This window comes from Lactuca virosa, chromosome 9 (genome assembly GCF_052849685.1).
Source record: "Lactuca virosa cultivar CGN04683 chromosome 9, Lactuca_virosa_CGN04683_v6, whole genome shotgun sequence".
NCBI classification, from domain to species: Eukaryota; Viridiplantae; Streptophyta; class Magnoliopsida; order Asterales; family Asteraceae; genus Lactuca; species Lactuca virosa.
The window spans coordinates 73,026,622-73,048,035 of NC_136434.1; the positions used below are offsets into that span (position 1 = coordinate 73,026,622).

The 21,414-nt window shown below is 38.8% G+C and overlaps 1 protein-coding gene across 1 annotated transcript; it reads left to right on the forward strand.

The window, feature by feature from the left end:
• Window positions 1-370: 370 nt before the first annotated feature.
• Window positions 371-3,676, forward strand: LOC145139386 (putative disease resistance RPP13-like protein 2). Its single transcript, XM_079073227.1, has 4 exons — window positions 371-1,117; window positions 1,178-2,219; window positions 2,322-3,436; window positions 3,565-3,676. Exons 1-3 carry the CDS (start codon window positions 371-373, stop codon window positions 3,419-3,421), a joined length of 2,889 nt encoding a protein of 962 aa, XP_078929353.1. The 3' UTR covers window positions 3,422-3,436; window positions 3,565-3,676.
• The last annotated feature ends 17,738 nt before the right edge of the window (window positions 3,677-21,414 follow it).

A 21,414-nucleotide genomic window follows, 5' to 3' on the forward strand; every position in this document is an offset into this window, starting at 1 on the left:
AGATTCTTTTAGGTTCTTTATAGGCGTGCTAATTTAAGTTGACCTCAAGAAAAAGTAAGCTTAAGGAATAATTAATTAATTAGAATCAAATAAGGAAAAGATATGAAATATAAAATATGTAACACAGCAAAGGCACCCCAAGTAACATCGAATCAGAAGAAAAAGAGCATGAAACTGGACAGAAATTCTGAACTAAATGCCAAGTACTTTCTCATGTAGAAAAAAACGTGGAAAAAATTTACGACGATATGAAAGGAAAGCTATAAAACAAAAGAATGTTTTTACCAATTCTGATATGAACAGAAACCCAGATAAGGAAAAACTTGAAAAGCTTGATACTCTTACATTAATTTGTGTCTGTGTGGCGAAAATGGAGGTAATTAAGGCGGTGTCCACGGCAGTGATACTGAAGCTAGAAGATACGATGAATGAAGAATCTGTAGCCGATAACTTAAAACTGAAGCATCAACTCCAGAAGCTCCAAAAGTCTCTCGAACAGCAGGAAAATTTCTTAGAAGAAGAGGATGTATCCCAGAAAACAAGGGACCATCTTCTTGACCTTTATGAGGTCGAGGATGAAATCGATATATTTTCCTTTCAAGTTGCTCGACAGAGGAAAACATTCCTTTTCAAGAACTTCAGTTCTTGTCGTAGGCTAAAACAGAAGATGAAAAAAATCCAGAGCCGGATTTCCAGTTCTGAAGATGTGGTATCAGCTATTCCTGGTTTGATCCACTGTTCCAGGAGTGATCAATGGTCAGATAATAGCCCTCACACAAGCATTTCTGATACAACCACCAGCGAAGAATATCACAGCGATGATGATGACGATGAAGATGATGATTTCTATTATGAAACACAAGCGTTGACGTTGAAGCAAAAGAGTGTGTCAAATGTTTGGCCCATTTCAGAATCCCCGAGTCCTGAACACAAGAAACTAACGTTCAGCTATTCTTATAATGAAAAAGAGAGGAATATGCGAGATTCCAAAGAAGAGTATCTACATTACCCAAAGCAGATACCGACTTTCTTTCACCAAGAAGAAGTAGGCATTTTTGGGCTGAAAGATGATGTTAAAATCCTGGTGAAACGGCTAACGCGGCATCAAGAAGCGTGTGTTTCAAGATTCACTGATGATGATGATGATGTTACAAGTGTCGTGAAACAACAATCAAAGCAAAAAGAAATGTTTGTCCAAGTTGTTGGCGAGGTGGGTTCCGGAAAAACCACTCTTGTTCGTGCAGTCTACAAAAACAAAAAGATCAAGGACCATTTTGAATCCCATGATTGGATCTCTGTCAAGCATCAGGATACAGCCGATCATATCTTACTCGGCTTGTTAAAGAAGGTGGCAACTGTTAAAAATAATGGTGGGGATACGAGCTTTAATGATCAATCACTAAAAACCAGAGTCTTCAACCACCTCAAGGGTAAGAGGTACTTGATTGTGTTAGATGGTGTCAGAAGTTGTCGTCTGCTGGAAGATCTGAAAGAGGCCAATGGAAGTAAGATAATTTTCACAAAACGGAGAAGTCCAGAGACTTACATGAACATGATCATGATCAATCCGCATAAAATGAATCAACTAAATGAAACGGAAAGCTGGAATATGTTTCTGATAAAGGTTGGAAAGGAGGATGAAAAGATTACACCGAGGTTGAAACGTAGGATCTTGAATATATGCAAGGGTCTGCCTCTCAACATTGTCCTAATTGCTAAACTGCTATCGAATAAGGGAATAGAAACATGGTCCTCGATAGTTGCTCGTGATAGACGTTTTAATGATGTTGTAACCTTATGTTATGAAGACCTGAGCAGTAACTCAAAGCTTTGCCTGTTATACCTCTCTTTTTTCCCAAAAGACTACGACATTCCAGTACGGAGGTTGCTCAGGCTATGGCTTGCCGAGGGTTTTGTCAATGGAAGATCCGAAGAGATCTCGATCTCCCCAGAGGATGTGGTACAGAAATATTTTGAAGATTTGGTTGATCGGAGTTTGATACAGATAACCAAACTGAGATCCGACAACAGCCCTAGACATTGTCAGTTAGTTTCTGTTCTTCATGACTATCTGCTGCCAAAAGCCCATGACATCAGCCTGTTCAACATCCACCGCAATTCTGAATCTTTTGAGAATGCTGCAGGTCCCTTTGGTGTTCGTCGGATGGTTCACCACATGAACTCCGTCGGAGCCCTTGCCACCACCACTAGGGCACATGGTCAGATGATAGAGAGAAACAAAACATATGTTCGTTCCTCGTCTTCCACAAGATACCTTTCTTGTTTCTCTGTGAGTTGTAGTGAAAACATACATGATACAGAGATGCGAGGAGAGAGTTCGACTTTTGATCCCTCTTTTTTGAGGTCTTACGTGTCGTTTAACTCCCATGGTAAGGACATCGCAGAAAAACAAGTGGGTAAACTTTTGGGTAGAATCATTAAAAGCAATTTTCGACTATTAAGAGTGCTTGATCTAGAGGGTGTTTACATGCCTAATCTGCCTGATAAGCTCGGGCACTTGCATCATCTGAGATACCTAGGACTGAGAAGGACGTTCTTGGAGAGTCTCCCTGAATCCGTGGGTGATCTGTCTTATCTGGAAACCCTAGATGTGAAGCACACCCGTGTAGAAACTTTACCCGACTCCATTTGGAAGCTCAAACAGCTTCGTCATCTCAATCTGAATAACATTCGTCTTGCCATGCCACCTAGAAGTTCTTCGACTCTAGTCACCCTGTGGGGATTGGTTTTAGATGAGAAGATATCGGTACATGAAGGTTTAGGTAAGTTGCTTAATCTCAGAGAGTTGGGTGTTAAGTTCAGCTTAAGCAAAAGCCAAGGCATGTTGCTTGACTGGATTGCTAAGTTGGAAAATCTTAGGTCTTTGAGGTTGAGATCACTAGATGACATGAATCGTCCTTCAAACATAATCTTGAAGCCACTAGTGAAGTTGGCTAAACTTTCTCATCTTGATCTGTATGGTAGTTTAGAAAGATTACCCGCTCCAAATGAATTCCCGCCAACAGTTAAGGTTCTCACGTTGTCAATCTCTCGTCTAAACAAGGATCCAATGGAGACACTGGAACGCCTACCTTCCTTGATTGTGTTGAGGCTCTTGGGGGACTCATACGCTGGAAAAAGATTGGTTTGCCATCGAGGAGGATTTAAAAAGCTTGAGGTGTTGAAGCTGTGGAAACTGAAGGATTTAGAGGAATTGGATGTGGAGGAAGAAGCAATGGAAAGCCTCAAAGAATTAAACATCAGAGGTTGCGACAAGTTGAAAAACATCCCTTCTAGACTACTGCAAAAACAAAGGTGTTTGGACGAATTAGTATTGACAAATATGCCTGATGACTTGGTAGCTCGGATCAAGAAAAGAAAATTCAAGGATACATCTCTCACAATCAACTATTTGGAATAAGCACCCTAGGCCATGGTGAGTTCTTTCTTCTGATAGTTACACTTTGAATTTTTCAACTCTTACTTCGTTTATCATGCTTCAAAAGTTTTACTATTCAACTTTTTAAATTAACCAGGCTTCTATACCTTTGTTTTCTATGGCAGTGAGAACAAGATGGTACTTTGGAAGCACAAGTGGTTGGAAGCACAAGTGGTTGGAAGCAGAGTCTCTTGTTTCATTAGTTAACAAGCTCCAAGCTGTAGTCATGAGATGCTCATAAAAAAGTTATTTATTTATTTATTTATTTATTTATTTATTCATTTTGCAAATATATGGTAGTTCCAGCAATTTGTTAGTTGTGATTATTTTCTGTACACTTCTAAAAAACACGTCTTTTCTCAGGGACAATTTCAACGGAAATTCCTAGGAAACCGGTGTTTCCGAGGAAATGTTGAGGAAAAATCGTGCGTAGGTAAAACCATCCTAGGAAACTTTTTGTGAGGGATTTCCGAGGAAACTTCGAGGCATTTCCGAGGAGATATATTTTGTTGGAAGTCCCGAGGCATATCAAAGGCTATATTTTTCCGAGAAGTTTCCTAGGAAATGTATTTGCGAGGAGGAAATGTTTTTCCGAAGGGTTTCCTAGGAAATATATTTCCGAGGGATTTCCTAGGAAATATATTTCTGAGAAATTTCCTAGGACCATACCCATTTTGACGGTTTTTGGTGACAAAAGATTCTTAGGAATTTCCTATGAAATATGCCGCTTTAAAAAAAATAAAAAAGTTGAAAATTTTATTGGCCAAAATACAAAATAAAAATAAAAATCAATAAAAAAAATAAATATAACGGGCCAAATTCTATTTGAAATTCATACACTAAAACAATAAATCTACATCTAAAAATTATACATTACAAAACAAATTTTAACAATCGTCTAAACCACGAAACATAATAAAAATGTTTAAAAAACATACAAATATTTACTAAAATAACCTAAAGAGCATTCGGTGGATTGGGTTGATTGTCGGGATGGTTATTACAGTTGTGTCTCATGATTTAGACTATTTGTCCTTGTCTTTCGGCCGTTTCACATTGTCTTTGGGTCATTTCTTGATGATTATGGTCCAACTCCTTAACCTAAAAAAATGTTAAAACATACATACATTAGTAAACACAAAAATAGTAAAACGAAATATATATTAACACTTTTATTTATTATAGTAACATACAACATGTATTTACAAACAACTATTTCTTAAGTCTTTGTACATGTAAAAGTAAAGCCTCTAATGAAAATAAACAACGACCTCGAGTAATTAGTTGAAAAGTTTTGAATCTTATCGATGTGGATCTTCCACATGTTATCATCCAAAGATTCTATTCATTGTCTGATGACTTGTCTTTGGGTAGTATTGGGTAAAAAAGAAAGTTTTTGGATAATCAGCTAAAGTTCCATGCCCGCTATTTCAGTTCAAGGTTGAGACTATAGTACATAGGCTATGCTAAAGTTAATAACAGAAACTAATATAATTAAAAATCTAATCCAAAGTTTAGGATCTTTTATCCATGATCTAAAAAAAAAGTTAGTTCTTAACCATTCAATTGGGCATTTTACTTAGCATTTTATCAAACTATCAAGAGAGATTATAAAATCACCCAACAAGTATATTAACATATTAGTGCAGTCATTCAGACATTTTATCAAACACATAGTGATATTTAACAAATAACATGATAGCTAATTGTAGAATTCATAAAGACATAACCTTGATAGCTAATTATAGAATTCATAAAGACATAACCATGGATATATACACATGCGATACAATTTACAGAGTGTAATAACAAAAAAAATAATAATTTATCTCGAGTGATCGTGAGACGGTAATATCATATAAGTCTTCAAACCTAGAGATATGAGGTGTTACCTATGAGTTGGTTGTGCATTGATTGCACGTAAACGCATCAGTAACTTGATGTTATAAAACGTGCATTTGTGTATAATTTAACAAGTAGTAGAAACAAGTATATGAGTCGAAGTTTATCTGTTCCTTCTAGTCCTTGGAGGATTAGAAGCGATATCTGGGCCCCTCGATGATTTTGTTTTGACCTATGTAGCGGGCCCGGTCAGAACCTAATTGATGTGTTCAATTTAGTTCTTTGTCAAACAAATCGGAAATCGGGAAACAAACTGCTGGACAATAAGTACGACGTTGTTCCATGTATTTGTCCGGCTGATATCATGAGAACAGAGGATTATATGATCACTTATCTAAAATGGCGCTTCATAGTTCAACAGAGTTTTCGAGAGCTACGATTGCCGGTTGGTTCCTGAAGTCATATAGGCAAATATAGTTATTAGACTTATCCAAGTGGGAGACTGTTGGATAAGGTGTCTAAGTCCATAACTTATTTGGTATATACTTGACCCGACCCGGCATGGTCCATTTGGGTTGCACTTCACCCGAACTATTTATATGGATAACATTATGAGAAGAGTATATTTGCGGCTTATTAATATATTATAAGTTATAATATATTAATATGAAATTGTATTATTTAATTAGTATTGGTCTTAAATTAATTATGAATTAATTTAGTGATCAAATGGTGACTAATTAAACATGGGCTATTATATTTATATAGTGTGGGCTAACACTCATTATGGTAATGGGCTAAGCTTATATGGAAGTCCATGGATGATCCATGGAGCTTTTAACCCATGGATCATTGGAAAGGAAAAGACATGGGTTATTAGGGTTTACCCTAATCATGTGCATTATATAAACAAGCTTGTGATGCATGAAATGAGACCCTAGTGTGTGTGTGTAATAGTGGTGGCCGAAATCTAAGAGTTAGTATACTCTCTCATACATTTTCCAAGTTTGTGGTGATTTGTGATTTCCATTTGAGGCATTCCCATTATTGGTGCTTGGCTCTCAAACTCCAAGGAATCAACAATCAACAAAAGGTATGTAATTCATCTAGTTCTTTTATGTTTAAAAGTACCCCATGCCATGCTAGATAGGTTATAAACCTTGGAAAATAATATTTTGCATGTACCTTAGACAAACATAGATCCAAGGTTTATTAGGGTTGCATGTACACTTAGGAAGTGTTAGAATGCTCAAAACCCAACAGTGGTATCAGAGCCTAGGCTTGTTTGTTTGATACTTGATGCAAAATAGTGATAAAAAGTCGATTTTTTGCTGTGTGACTGATGAACTCGCCGAGTCCATGGGGGGACTCGCCGAGTTCATGTGTAAACTCATCCTACTCGCCGAGTAGGTTCGTGCACTCGGCGAGTAGGAGCCTCAGAATGCAGATTTTCGACTTTTGCTGCTGGAAATGGACTAGAAACATTACCCTAAACTGTTTTGGTGTTTTAAAACTTGTTTTAGTTGGTGTAATGGTTGTTCTAATCCATTTACAATAGTTTATATCAAAATTTCATGCTTTGTATGTGTTCATATAGTTCTTGAAACTTTGATGATCATGTTCATGTTCTTATGAATTTAGAAGATGATAGGAATTATTTGCTGAATTGTTTAGGATTAATTCTTGATCATTTATGTGTTTTAATGGAGTCCATAATTTTTCCTCAAGTTATGGATACCCAAAGGTCACTTCTTTTAAACACACACTTAAAACACATAAGTTACATGGAAATGAAGAGTCTTCATTTTTATGAACCTTTAATTCATAAGTTATGAAATGAAAAGTTTTGAATAGTTTCAAAACTTGTCCTCAAGTTTTGGAATTTGTAAAGTTACACACACTTTAATAAACTTTAATTCCAACCCTTAGAGTTTTAATAGTTAAAATTCAACACTTATACTATTTATAACATTAATGGTTAATTATTATATATATGTATAAGAATAAGTCGTTCTACCGTTAGTAGGCCTCATTCACGAAGCCAGTCTATAAGGGGGGTATAAGGTTGTTGCCTATAAAATGGCAGCTTAATGGGTGTCCACTCTCACCCACCGCTTCCTTGATCGGTGGAGGGTCGTTAGCCGAACGGGTAGGACAATGACTTTAAATCCTCATTAAAAGTATAATGATTATTATAAAGTAACTAAATATTTTAATTCCCAATCTTAGTTACTTTAGGAAAAATGTGAACTTGGTGCTAGTCCATGGAATTCACACTTTGTACCTTACCAAGTCGTTGGTGGAGCGTGTGTGGTTAACCGGCACACTAACTTGGACTAGTAAGGATCACGAAGGGTGACTTAATGTTTATCATAGATCGGTGGAGCGTGTGTGGTTAACCGGCACATCGATTAGGTGATAATATTAAGGGTACCTAGTGAGTTTGCATGGTTATTCACACCTTGTTTTGTGATCCTCGGCATCCCAGTCACAAAACTTGAGAGGGCACAATCGAGATTGAAACATGCCATTGAAAAGTTCAATGAATCTCAAAAGATCTAGGAGTTTCAAATCCAATTAAAACCTAATAAATTATTTCGTTTTTCATGGTGGAAATTGGTGAATCGTCATTCGCCTACCTTCAAATATTTTATAGCTTGGATTACGGCATCCCTCTTCCAAGTTATAAAATATTGTGTTGGGTCCTAGCCTTAATATTTCATATTGGGTGTTATATTAAGGACTTGAATCAACTAACTTGATTTTCTCCCATTGTAGATGTCTGGTTCAGACAACTATGATCTTCCCAAATCGCTTGAAACAAGCTTTCCTCCTGAAGATGATGTCCCTCAACATCATGCTTCACTCCCCCCACCTCCTCCATTTATTCTCCCTGACCCACAAGCCCGAAGACTTGAAAGGTTCAAGATCACTCAAGCTCTACTAGAAATGAAACATAAAGATGGAAGACCTGTGTGCACTCATGTCTTAGGAATGAAGTCACACATAGACAGGTTGAGAATGTTGGGTGCTGTTATTTCAAGGAAGTTCGCTGTTGACTGAGTTCTTCAGTCACTTCCTGAGTCATATAGTGAGTTTATTAAAGACTACCATATGACAGATCCTGACATAACCCTAATAGATCTTTCTTATTTGCTTGTTGTTGCTGAATCAACAATGATTTGGCGCAATGGTCAAGCAAATATTGATGGAAAATCTATTTCTCAAACTTCCATGGACATGGACAATGGTAACATTGGAAGTCCAGAAAAGCTTTCTCGTCCCAATGGAAGGGGATCGGCCTTGGTCAACCCGGTTGACCAAAAGGTAAAGGGAAAGGCTACGTCTGTGATTGTCTCGTGTACCATTCCCAAAGAGTCTATATTTTTTTATTGTCATGAGAAGGAACATTGGAAGCGAAGCTGCCCTGAATACCTGAAATATTTGAAAGCGAGTAGAGACAAAATGTTTGACTCGGCTTCAGGTAAGTCCACTATCTAACTTTGTTAAAGTTCCTAATTGTTGATTCTTATTACATGATGTGACTAGGTTGCATCTTGATGTTTAGCAGGATCGAGCAAAAGGAAGGTTAAAAGAAGAGTGTGTTGAATCTGATCACGAAGATGGATTTCTATCGCATGGTTCGAGGATCGGATTTTTGAGCTACTACTTAAAAGTTGTGATAGATTGCTAGGAAATATGTAATAGCATAGTTTTCATTTAAAGTTGCATTGTAAGGAATATTTTTCCGCATTTTAATAAAGAAATAAAAGTTTTGTTTAGTTTATTTTATATTATATCCCCTTACAATGGCATTTATGGAAAATTGATGTTTGTATGTTTATAGCAATATTGGAAATATGAGTTTGATTCTCTCATATGTGGTAGTGTCTGAATTTACCAAATGAGGAAAGGTTCTCATCACCCAAGCTTCAGTTAGACAGAAACTTGGAATCATACAAGTTGTATTGTATGATGAATGAGAATTTTCATCTTTGTATAATTGAGACTAAATCATTGATCACATGCATATGTGAGTCAATTGAAGGACTAAGGAATTAGGCACACTGGGTGTGTGCTGGTCAAGGTCCACCACAAAGATCAATTCGTCATGATTTACTAAAGATTAGTAAATATGGTTATACTTATAAGGTTAAGTATAATTCTGTAACATTGGAAAAGTTTCAATGTATGGCAGAACGGATGAGAAGAATCAAATTTGGCAGAAAGATAAAAGTTTCTCAAATCTGAAAAGATGGGAGAGTACTTTAGTATCATGTTTTTATGATCATCTTAATGATTATGAAACCATATCACAAATTCATACTCTAAGGACATCTTAGTGCATTGTTATGACTAAGATGAGGGGTCATGAATTGTTGGAATGGTTAAAATCAAAAAGATGGATCATACATGTTTTTATGATCATCTTAATGATTATGAAACCATATCACAAATTCATACTCTAAGGACATCTTAGTGCATTGTTATGACTAAGATGAGGGGTCATGAATTGTTGGAATGGTTAAAATCAAGAAGATGGATCATACTTCGTTCCAAAAAACAACTCTTAGAGTCATACTCCAAGATTGTAACATTGAGTGACATAAAGTAAGGGTTAAAACACTTATCAAATGTAGTGTAAAATGTTTTCTACTCCTGTACATTTGAAATTGGTAAGTTGTGATAAGACAAAGACCAACTAAGACCAATTGTGTGAAGTGTTTAGTCTTGATAAGAATCCGCACTATCCCTTGAATATTTGTTTTGTCAAGGAATGGTTCTTGACTAGGGAAACTTATATGTCAAGAGGACAGTGGGAGTCTTAAAGATCCTGAAAGGATTTCAAGATATCAAGAGTAAAACCTGAGTTTTATCACTAGCACACGACTTAAGGTTTGCAACCTATTAAGTTGACATAATTCTTGTTTCAGTGTCTGTTCCTATTAAGTTGACTATACATATGAGTTTTGTTAGTTCTAAACTGTGTGCATAACAGCTTGGAAGCATTGGTGGGCCTTGTGCTACTAGGTGACAAGAAATTAAGATTGAACAAGTTCAATCCATGTAAGGCTAATTTGTCACTAACCTTGTCTTGTGATTATGGTTTTGACAAATTCACATGGATAGAAACTCATACACTATAAAATCTAAGTGTCATAAGGTTTTTCTCCGATTCATGAAAATGATGGTGAGGAAATGATTTCACTAAGAAGATTTTAAGTAGATAGCAATTGTGATGTTTGCATTCTCAAAGTCGTTAGTGGAGCATGTGTGGTTAACCGGCATACTAACATGGACTTGTGAGAAATGGCAAAGGTCTAAACAATTAAGACTATGATTACGGCATCCCTTTTCATAGTTCTGGAAATTGTTTAGACACACATGTGAGCTATCTAAGAAAGGGTGTACGAATCTAAATTTCAGGAGTCCAGCTGATTTCTGGAAATATGTCAGAGCTAGTGGGAGCATAAGTGTTATGCTGATAATCATCATGTTAGTGGGAGCATGATTATTATGTTTAGTGTTGCAAGTTAGCAATGTTAATTATAGAAAACCAAAAGTTTCAATTCGTAAAGTTGTAGGGGTTGAAAAGTTGTTTTGCTATAATTAAGGGAGAGGAAATTATACTTCATTTCAATTCTAAAAGCTTAGATTGAGTTTTTAATCATCTTTAGTCAAGGATATATATATGTATTTTATGTTGGAATGGTTCAACTTAAAGAAATTCTATATATATATTGCGTTATCAAAATTCGATTATGATTACGGCATCCCTCTTCATAGTTAAATTTTGAAAACATGGCAAATAAAAAATATTGTAGCAAAAGACTGGTCTAGTATCATGTCTTTATGTGAGACATCATGAATCGTGTCCCATATGCTTCGGATATAGGATCGATTTCATGTGCTATAATATTTATCCTTTCTAAATTTTCCAAATGCTTAGGGCATTAAGAAGGGAAAAGTCTAGAATTGGATATGACTAAAGTGATTAAGCAATTGTCGAGGACAATCTAAGGTTCTCCAAAGATTGGTTGCTCGGGGACAGTTGGAAGTAGGATATAAATTGTTGGAAATGACCATATTGACATATTCTGAAAAGAGGTAACTCTTGTTCGGAAGTGATAGTCAAAATGGGACTATGGAAATTTCTCCATAGGTGGAAGTTATTCAATCTGTGTAAGATTAGAAAACCTTAGTGCAAGAAGGATGTTCAAAGCAATGTACTTTGAATATGAGACTTCGTTTCCATAGAGTTGATCTCCTTTGGAATACTTTGTAATGACTGTTGACAAGTTTTGTGACTTTGTGCATAATCATTACAAGAGGAACATTGCATAAAAGTTTAAAATCTAACAGTTTTTTTTTTTTTTTGGTAAATGGTAGGAATTAGGAATTTTTACATTTACAATAAGGATTTGGGATTGTGAAATGAGCATCATTGGAATCATGTTCAAATGATCTATTTCACAAAGTAAAGATCATACACAAACATAGTGTGCATACTTGGAGTATGGCATAACTATTGTTTAGAAAAACAAAGTGTACATGCTAGGAGCATGGGACAACTGTTGTTTTTATTCAAGTATTAAGTTGATTATTTGAAACATTATACAATGAATAATGTGTAATCAATATGGTGATAAATAAAAGGTGGTTTTATTTATATTCAAAAGGGTTCTGAGACCATATTGGATTCGATTATTATTGTGTTTCACTTTGCATGTTTTGACTTCCAGAATAGCTAGGTTATTCTTTCCGAATGACTAAGTTATTTAAACACTCCACAGTCGTTCATATGTTGGAAGTAGGTATGAATTAAGACTGTCATGAATCGAGTTTGTAGATGGCTAAACGTGTTTAGACATAGCAATGGTTGCTACAACATTCATGAGTACTCATAAGTTATGAGTATTGGAATTAACCCACACTCACTTGTATCACTTCATGGAATTTATCTCGAGTGATCGTGAGACGGTAATATCATATAAGTCTTCAAACCTAGAGATATGAGGTGTTACCTATGAGTTGGTTGTGCATTGATTGCACGTAAACGCATCAGTAACTTGATGTTATAAAACGTGCCTTTGTGTATAATTTAACAAGTAGTAGAAACAAGTATATGAGTCGAAGTTTATCTGTTCCTTCTAGTCCTTGGAGGATTAGAAGCGATATCTGGGCCCCTCGATGATTTTGTTTTGACCTATGTACCGGGCCCGGTCAGAACCTAATTGATGTGTTCAATTTAGTTCTTTGTCAAACAAATCGGAAATCGGGAAACAAACTGCTGGACAATAAGTACGACGTTGTTCCATGTATTTGTCCGGCTGATATCATGAGAACAGAGGATTATATGATCACTTATCTAAAATGGCGCTTTATAGTTCAACAGAGTTTTCGAGAGCTACGATTGCCGGTTGGTTCCTGAAGTCATATAGGCAAATATAGTTATTAGACTTATCCAAGTGGGAGACTGTTGGATAAGGTGTCTAAGTCCATAACTTATTTGGTATATACTTGACCCGACCCGGCATGGTCCATTTGGGTTGCACTTCACCCGAACTATTTATATGGATAACATTATGAGAAGAGTATATTTGCGGCTTATTAATATATTAAAAGTTATAATATATTAATATGAAATTGTATTATTTAATTAGTATTGGTCTTAAATTAATTATGAATTAATTTAGTGATCAAATGGTGACTAATTAAACATGGGCTATTATATTTATATAGTGTGGGCTAACACTCATTATGGTAATGGGCTAAGCTTATATGGAAGTCCATGGATGATCCATGGATGATCCAGTTAGTGGAGTATGGGCGCGGGCCCGTATCTGCTAGTCAGCAGAGTGTGGGCGAGGGCCGTATCTCTTAGTTAGCATGATCGGAATCAGGAAAGGATAGGTAGATAGGATTCGAGATGGAGTTGGACCTGTGTGGCCCTAGATAGGTGAGACATGTGGGAAAGGTCGCTCCGTGTTATAGTTTGGGTGAGACCCGTGGGCGAGACCTATGTGCTTGGAGCAATACAGGTGAGACCTGACAGAGACCGTAGAGTCGAGGTATGGGATCGGGGATCCCAAGATTAGGTAGCCAAGTGGCAATGTAGATAGAGCAGTTTTCGTAGCCGAAGTTTTCTTTGGAGGTCGTTGGGAGCGACTGAGAAGGTGTTCTTTAGTTCAACAACTGAGTGGGAGTTTGGTATTCCAGATAATGACAGATCAGCTGGGATCAGGGTGGCCTCGGTTCATCCGAAAAGCGGATAAAGAGCCAGCAGGATCTTCGGATAGGTAGTAATAAGAGAATTCTTGTGTGGAGCAACTAGTTGACCGAGAGATGCTATGTCACTCACAGCGGGATTAAATAATCTCAGAGTAAATGATATGACTATGTTGCGCAGATCTTGTATGAGTCTAACCGTTGCAGGTTTGAACCTTTTACTCGAAGGATTATCTGATTCACACGCTGAGTTTGGTGTTCAGCATCTGGATAAAGTAAATGGAATCATTCAGTGGGTGATGGCGAAATGACCGGCACTGGGAGTGACTGGGATTTCAGTTACGGCAGAGAATTTAGTCTTTATAGATATAGAAGAGGGTTTTGTTGCTTATGTACAGTTGCCTTGGGAAGGCCATTGACTATGAAGGTTAATGGGTGTACCCCTTAGGATGCCAAGTATAAGTACTCGGGGAGTACAGGAAGGATTGTCGGCGGTGGTGAGAGCAATGTACTCAGGTTTGATAGTGATTGGAGTGTTCTCAAGATTATACCACCAAGGCGTAGCATTTCGCTCAGGAAGGCAGGACGGAAGGCCAAGTGAAGCTGTCCTTTCGAGGATTGGGCTGAGCAGTCAAGGTCATGCATCGTATAGGATTATTGCGATATGTTTACAGGGTAAGTGGTTGTAGCGGACTTCGAGGACGAAGTCTACTTTAAGTGGGGGAGAGTTGTAACATCCCGACTTCCAGATATGAAATTTCATAAGATAGTAAACAATTCTTGAGACCTACTCGACGAGTTGGTGGCTCCAACTCGTCGTGTAGAGAGTAGTCGACCCGCGTGGCATTTAGGACCTACTCGACGAATTGGAGGACCCAACTCGACGAGTTGGCGATGTGTAAGGAAACCCTAATTTTTAGGGTTTGCACCCTATTTAAGGAACATTAAGCCTCTCTCCTTAGCCTCCTTACTACCCTTTCACGTCCAGAAGAAAACCCTAAGTGATCTAAGCCTAGTTTTGAGTGTTTGTGAGGATAAAGGTGTGTCGTGGGTGCATCTCTTGAAGAATTAGAAACTAGGAACGAAGAGGAACTTGTAGATCCAACATCTACTTCAGCTTGGCAGCATTTGGAAGGTAACAAGTCGTTACCTTGATCACCCTAGTGTTAGATCCCCTCATCTAAAGGCTTAAAGCCATTTCTAGCACCTTTATGGGTCATTTCTTGTATGGAGCATGATCTAAAGTTGTAACTTCAAATCTAGACTCTCTTAGACCCTTGATGTCATAAAGCCTCAAGATTTATGAAGCTTTGGACTTTCTCCATAGCCCAAGCCCTTCCTTTAGTCTAGTTTTAGCATTTGGAGCTTGCATGCACGTAACGTTTGCAACTTTACGTGGTAATCATGCCCTTGGAGGTTAGATCTACAATTGGGAGCCTTGGTTTAGCTTAAAAGTCACTAAATGAGAAATAGACTGAAGGAACTCGACGATTTGGATAGCCAACTCGACGAGTTGAAGAGGGTTTCCCCGTTTTCTGGATTCTGCATGAACTCGACGAGTTAGTAGGGTAACTCGACGAGTGGTTATGGTTTTTCCCCGATTTTCTGGACGTTGCATGGATTCGACGAGTTGCTAGGCAACTCGGCGAGTTGACCCAGGGTTTGTACAGGTTCTGAGTTCTGAAGGAACTCGACGAGTCATAGGAAGGACTCGACGAGTTGACTCGTTTTTTCACGACTATGAGAAACATGGAAACTCGACGAGTTTGAAGACGACTCGACGAGTTGATTCAACTGGGAGCATTGACTTTGACTTTGACCGTTGACTTTGATTTGGACCCAAGTTTGACCTAGTTGGACTTTTGAGGGCATTTTGGACTAAGTGTTATTTTGGTATTGATAGCTCGGGGAGCCGGAGGATTAGCAGTTCGGGGAATTGTCAGTTAGAAGCCAGAGAGTTATCTGAAGGACTTCAGCAGGACAAGGTGAGTTTCCCTTTGTGTTAACGGGTCTAAGGCACCAATGTCGGCCCGTATTTATTCATGTAGGATGATATGTTTTGGTTTAGAGTCTGATGTCGGGCGGTGCCCGATGTAGGTTTATATGTTTCCGAACTTCGGTCTGATGTCGGGCGGTGCCCGAGGAATGTAGGTATGCTTGATGTCTTTTTGATTTCCTGCATATGTTTGTATTTGTATGTTTCCGGATTACAGTCTGATGTCGGGCGGGGCCCGATGAAGGTTTATATGTATGATTACGGACTACGGTTCGATACCGGGTGGTACCCGAGGAAGGTTATGCATGTTTAGTTATACTAGTTGTCTGTGTGATGTTTGTATGTGACTAGGGAGGTGAGTGTGGGTGAGGTCCCGTATCTCACCACTTGCTGAGTATGGACGGGGTTCCATATCTCATCATTAGCAGAGCAGGGGCGGGGCCCGTACTTGGAGAAAAGTGAGTGTGGGCGGGGGCCTGTATCTCACTACCAACAGGAGTGTGGACGGGGTTCCATGACTCATCAGTAGTACGACAGGGGTGGGGCCCATGGTAGGCGAGGCCTTAGGACAGGAAATATATTTAGAGTATGTTTGCTTATTATACTAGTATGTTTACGTATTTGTATGTGTATAGCGGGCAAGGCCCAGAGACAGGCGAGGCCTAAGAGAAACAGATATGTATACCGAGCGGGGCTCGATTCCAGGTGGGACCTGATGCCAGGCAGGGCCTGATGCCGGACATTGTCCGATGTCGGGCGGGGCCCAGTATGTGGTTATGTTTATGGTATGTGGTAGGTTGGGGAACTCACTAAGATTTGTGCTTACGGTTTTCAGTTTTGGTTTCACTTACTTTCAGTTGCAAAGAGAAGAGCTCGGGATGACTGCAATGCACACACCAAGTTGTTTTAGCCTGGGGTGTTTTACTCTGATATTTTGATATGAAACTCTGATAATAATGTTTTACTCTGATATTTTGATATGAAACTCTAATAATAATGTTTGGGAATACTGTGACTCATATTTTGAGGGAATGATTTGATAACTTATGGTTTTATTATTAAATTAAAAATGAAATTTTTGGACCGTATTTTTGAGATGTTGCGGTACTAGGGCGCTCTAGTACATTGGACGTACATCTATATACGTGGGGCGTACTTTCTAAATGAGGAAACCCTGAACTTTAGGGTTTGGCTGGTATTTAAGCATCCTTATGGCCTTATTTCCCCTCACCTCAACAGCCTCCACCCTCTTTTTCGTGATTGTAACCCTAGAACCTCCTTGTGAAGCCATTTCAAGCATTAAAGTAGTGTTTGTGTGCTTAGAAGATGAAGGAAGGAACCAAGCTCATATTGGAGGGAAGATGCATCTTGGATCTAGAAGTTTTGCACCATTCTCTGTCATTTCAAGGTATAAAGTTCATACCTTGATGGCTAGTTTACTAGATCTTGTTTATAGGTGTTTTTGTGTTACTTTTTGGTCTTAAAAGTCTCATCTTGAGCATGACATATCCTAGACGTTTTGAATTGTCCATTCTGACTCTAGGAGGCGTCCTTAGCCATAAAAATGATGTCCCATTGGTTAAAATTGCTCCATGCATCTTGTAGAAGGTCTTAATGGATTAAGACCTTAAGTTAAGCACTTATTGGACTTGTAAAGTCATAAAGTTGGAAACTTTATTACTCTATTGTTTATTTGAGCCTTGGATCAAGAATATGGACTTAAGGGCTTAAGCCATTAAGCACTTAATGGAGTTTGAAGTTTCTGAGGGTACACCCAGCGTACTCGGTCAACCACCCTGATGGTGGTCAAGCTGCGAGGCCTCGTGTACGCCCTGCATACCTTCGGAGTACTCCCCGTGTACTAGCACTAGGTCAGCTTGGTTGGGTTGACTCGACTGAGTTGACTTAGTGGGTTTGACCAGTTGACTTTGACTAAGTTTGACCTTGAGGTTATTTTGGGTGTTTTGGGATTTTGATGAAATTGGTCAATTTGTGGGATTAGGTTTCGGTTAGAGAGCTGAGATTCGGAGTCGGGACCTTATCAACTTTTGTTCAGTTTGCAAGGTGAGTTTTCCTCATTGTACTTACGGGTCGAAGACACCAAGGCCGGCCCATTGGATTGATATTCTGTTATGCATGCTATTGTACTGTAGTGATCTGTTAGATCGGTATCTTGGTATATGGGACGATGTTATTCTTAGCGATCTGTAGATCTGTTTGACTGACTGTAGACTATTATATGATTATCTATTATATGTGCACATATTTGGTCGGTGGCTGAGGATTCACTGCTTTGTGCGTAAGCCAACAGGCCGGGGCATACCAACCCGATGGTTGAATGGGCCCAAGGGTATTCCATCCCGAGGATGATTAGACTCATAGTGTATTGGCATTCCAACCCGATGGTTGTGGGGACTGGGGTATTCCAACCCAATGGTTGATTGGACCCATAGTATGTTGGCATTCCAACCTGATGGTTGAGGGGTCTGGGGTATTCCAACCCGATGGTTGATTGGACCCAAAGTATGTTGTTAATTGTATTTGTTCTTTGTTTATGTGTTGGTACTTTGGGGGATCTCTCTAAGCTTTGGGCTTATAGTTTTGGGTTATGTTTCAGGTACTTCAGATGACCGCATAAAGGCGAAGGAGTGACCGTACACATCCTCGTGTTTTGACTTATGATTTTGGGAAAATCCGATATTAGACATGTTTTGAAAACTATGCTGTAAACAATTTATGATTTTGGGTTGGTATTAAAAGTTTAAATTTTTCATGATTTTTATGGATGTTACACTGTCGAGAGTTGGGCAGCACGACTGGTGGGATTCAGACAACGTAACTGTTGAGGACTGGGCTTTGCGGTTGCTGAGCTGGTTCGCAAGGCTGCTGAGGGCGGGGCGGCGTAACTGCTGAGATCCAGGCAGTGTGGTTGCTAAGAGCTGAGCAGCGAGACTACCATGGGTTGGTCAACACGAATGGTGAGAGCTGAGTAGCAAGACTGCCTGGAGCTGGTCAACGCGATTGATAATAGTCGGGCAATGAGGTTGCTGAGGGCTGGGCAAAGAGACTACCAGGGGATGGTCAACACGATTTTGGGGTCCAGGCAACGCAGCCGCTGAGGATTGGGTCGTGAAGCTGCTCTTTCATTCATAACACTAATGTCTTCCCGGGAATTCATGATCATATACAATGTCCGCTTGTTATGTAGTTCAGCTCTTTGCTCGGGATAACACTTTTGCATAGTGTCGTGCTAACCCTCCTACTCCTCCCTTTTTAGAAAAGGTGAGGAGTGAGAACATATGGATGTATGATATTGGCTTGTGTTTGCATGCTTGAGCCTCATTCATTTGTATTTGCAAGTTTCCTGGCCATGTCTTTTGCTCCGCAAGCTTGCCACCGGCGAGTTCAAAGTGTTGGGGCACTAGATCGGCTATCTGAAAAGACAACACAGTCATATTTGATAGTTAGTATATTTTCTTGAAATAATAAATTGATTAAGATTTTCTGGTGCGATCATTTCAAAACGCTCCATAGAGTGGCAGAAGTAGTAATGCACTACTTTTATCCCCCTCTCTTTCTTTTTTTCTTGAAAATGTCGAGTGGTCCGGGCCGCAATCCATCTTCTAAAAATGCAATTTGTCAGACGGAATTGTAGCAAATGAGCATGGAACAACTGGTTGTTGGAATTTGACTTGTATAATTGGCCCACTTAATATTGTTGAAGTAGCCTAAGGAAATAATATTGTTGGAGCTGTTTCGTCACATCTCTGGTGTCTCAAAGATTTTCGGGGGTCATTGGGTAGTCGGTAACCAGTGGCTGATCGTGACATCTTGCTGGGTCGCCGGTGATGAAAGTGACCAGCGACTAGAGGTGGTCTGACAATATTTTCTGGTAGATGATGCCAACAATGGGATTTGTAAGGGTTGTTCATATGTCTTCCCCTTGATTGACAAGAGAGAGACTAGGTGGGTCCCACATGAATGTGTCTCTTGTGCCCTTGTCTTTTCTGAATCGTGCGGGACCATCTGTGTTTTTGTGTCTTCTGGTTTATGGTGTACGTTGTATACACCACCTCTCCCCTTTTTTTGTTTGTCGGCTTGAGAGTGACAACAAATCACAATTCTTGTAATATTTTTTGTACAATTTGTTGTAAGTGTGAGCTGTAAAGATTTTCTTTTTTTCTTTGTCTATGAACTCTTGATTTTTTTTATACATCTCTTTTTTACAAATCACTTCTTTTTGTAGAACTCCCTTTCTACCTTTTTTTTTTTACTTTTTGACTAAGCAGTAAACTGTAAGAAAGGATAGGTTAAATCTTTGAGGTAAAAATGCCATCTGATGGGTTTTGGTGCTCTGGTAAAATTGATAAACGATTTTCTTAAAGTTTTATGGTATGTACAAGCAATATAGCATTGCTTACAAAATGTTTCAAGAAATATTGTTGCACATAGAAAACCTTGATTAAAAGGGATTTTTTGATGATTTGAGAAGGTAAAAAATTCATAAAAACTTATTTCTTTCTCCAAGCTTCTAAACAATTTGAGTAAACTTGTACACATAAAATCATAAACTAAATGGAATTTTCTGAAAATGTGTGGACACCAAATCAGTATTCACAAACAACTTAAATGAAGTTGTATACAAAAAATCATCAACTAAAAGTGATTTTTCTTGTGATAATGAGCTGGTAAAAGAGGTAAAAACTTGTAAAAAATTATTTTCTCTTCAACTTACTGAATAAATTACCAAAATATGAACAAAGATAAGTTAAGAACTCATAAAAGCTTCTTTCTCCACAACTTTCAGAACAACCCATCAATATATAAATGAAAAATAGATCTGATAAAGTCTTTTTAAACTTGAGGGATGTTCAGATGAACAAAAACGAAGCATATTTAGAGGTTTGAGCTAAAAATGAAGCGGAATTACAGATCTGAACGAAAAATGCATCACATCGAGAGATCTGAAAGATAGCTAATCGGATTTGGAAAGATCTTAACAAGAGCCAAACGGATCTGAAGAAATGATTGCAGAAATGAACATATCTAAGTAAACCTGAGCTAAAACGCAACAATCTAGGCAAGAACGAGCTTGAATCCAAGCGAGATGGTGGCCGCTCGTTCAAGTGCAGGATGGCACCAAATGATGCGACATGGATCTCCGGGGCATCTTCTCGACAACTGCTATGGTGAAGATCTGAACATCACAAAGCAAAGTCATTAGAACCTCCCTAGGGACTGTGCCCTGGGAACAGGCTCCGACGATCAAGTTAGATCGGTTGGTAGAGATGAGATGGTTGTCCATAGATGGAGAGAACCATCTTGGTGTTAGGATGGTGTATGGCGGCTGTAGGAGGAGAGTGGTGGCTGATCCACCAAGGAAGAAGTCTAGGGTGGCGGCAGAGCCAAAGAGAAGAGCTAGGGTGGCAGATGAGCTATCTGGAAAAGGTCCCTCTCTAAGGAGGATATGTTGTTCACTTTATAGTGGACAATTAGGTAAAGGGGAATTAGGTCTAGCCTTGGGCCAGCCTAATTCGGGCCCAACAAGCAAGGAGTTGGGTAAGGCCGCCCGGGGACGTCGGGCGAGGCTGAAGAGCGCGCACCAGGCAAGGTTGGAGGGCGCACACCAGGCAAGGATGGTGGGCACGCACCAGGAATGACTGGCAAGGGGGTTCCAGGCAAGGATGACAAAAGATTGCATGCAGGACTGGCAGGAGAGCGCTAGGCAAGGCTGGCAAGAGAGCGCCATGCAAGGCTGACGTGCTGGAGCTATTTGGACCATGCTAATGTGTAACATCCCAAAAATTTAGATAGAATTTTCATGTTTAAATTCATTCAGATCATACGATAATCATATCAAAACAATCGAGAGTATATCATAATAAAATATTATCATAGTACAAAATCC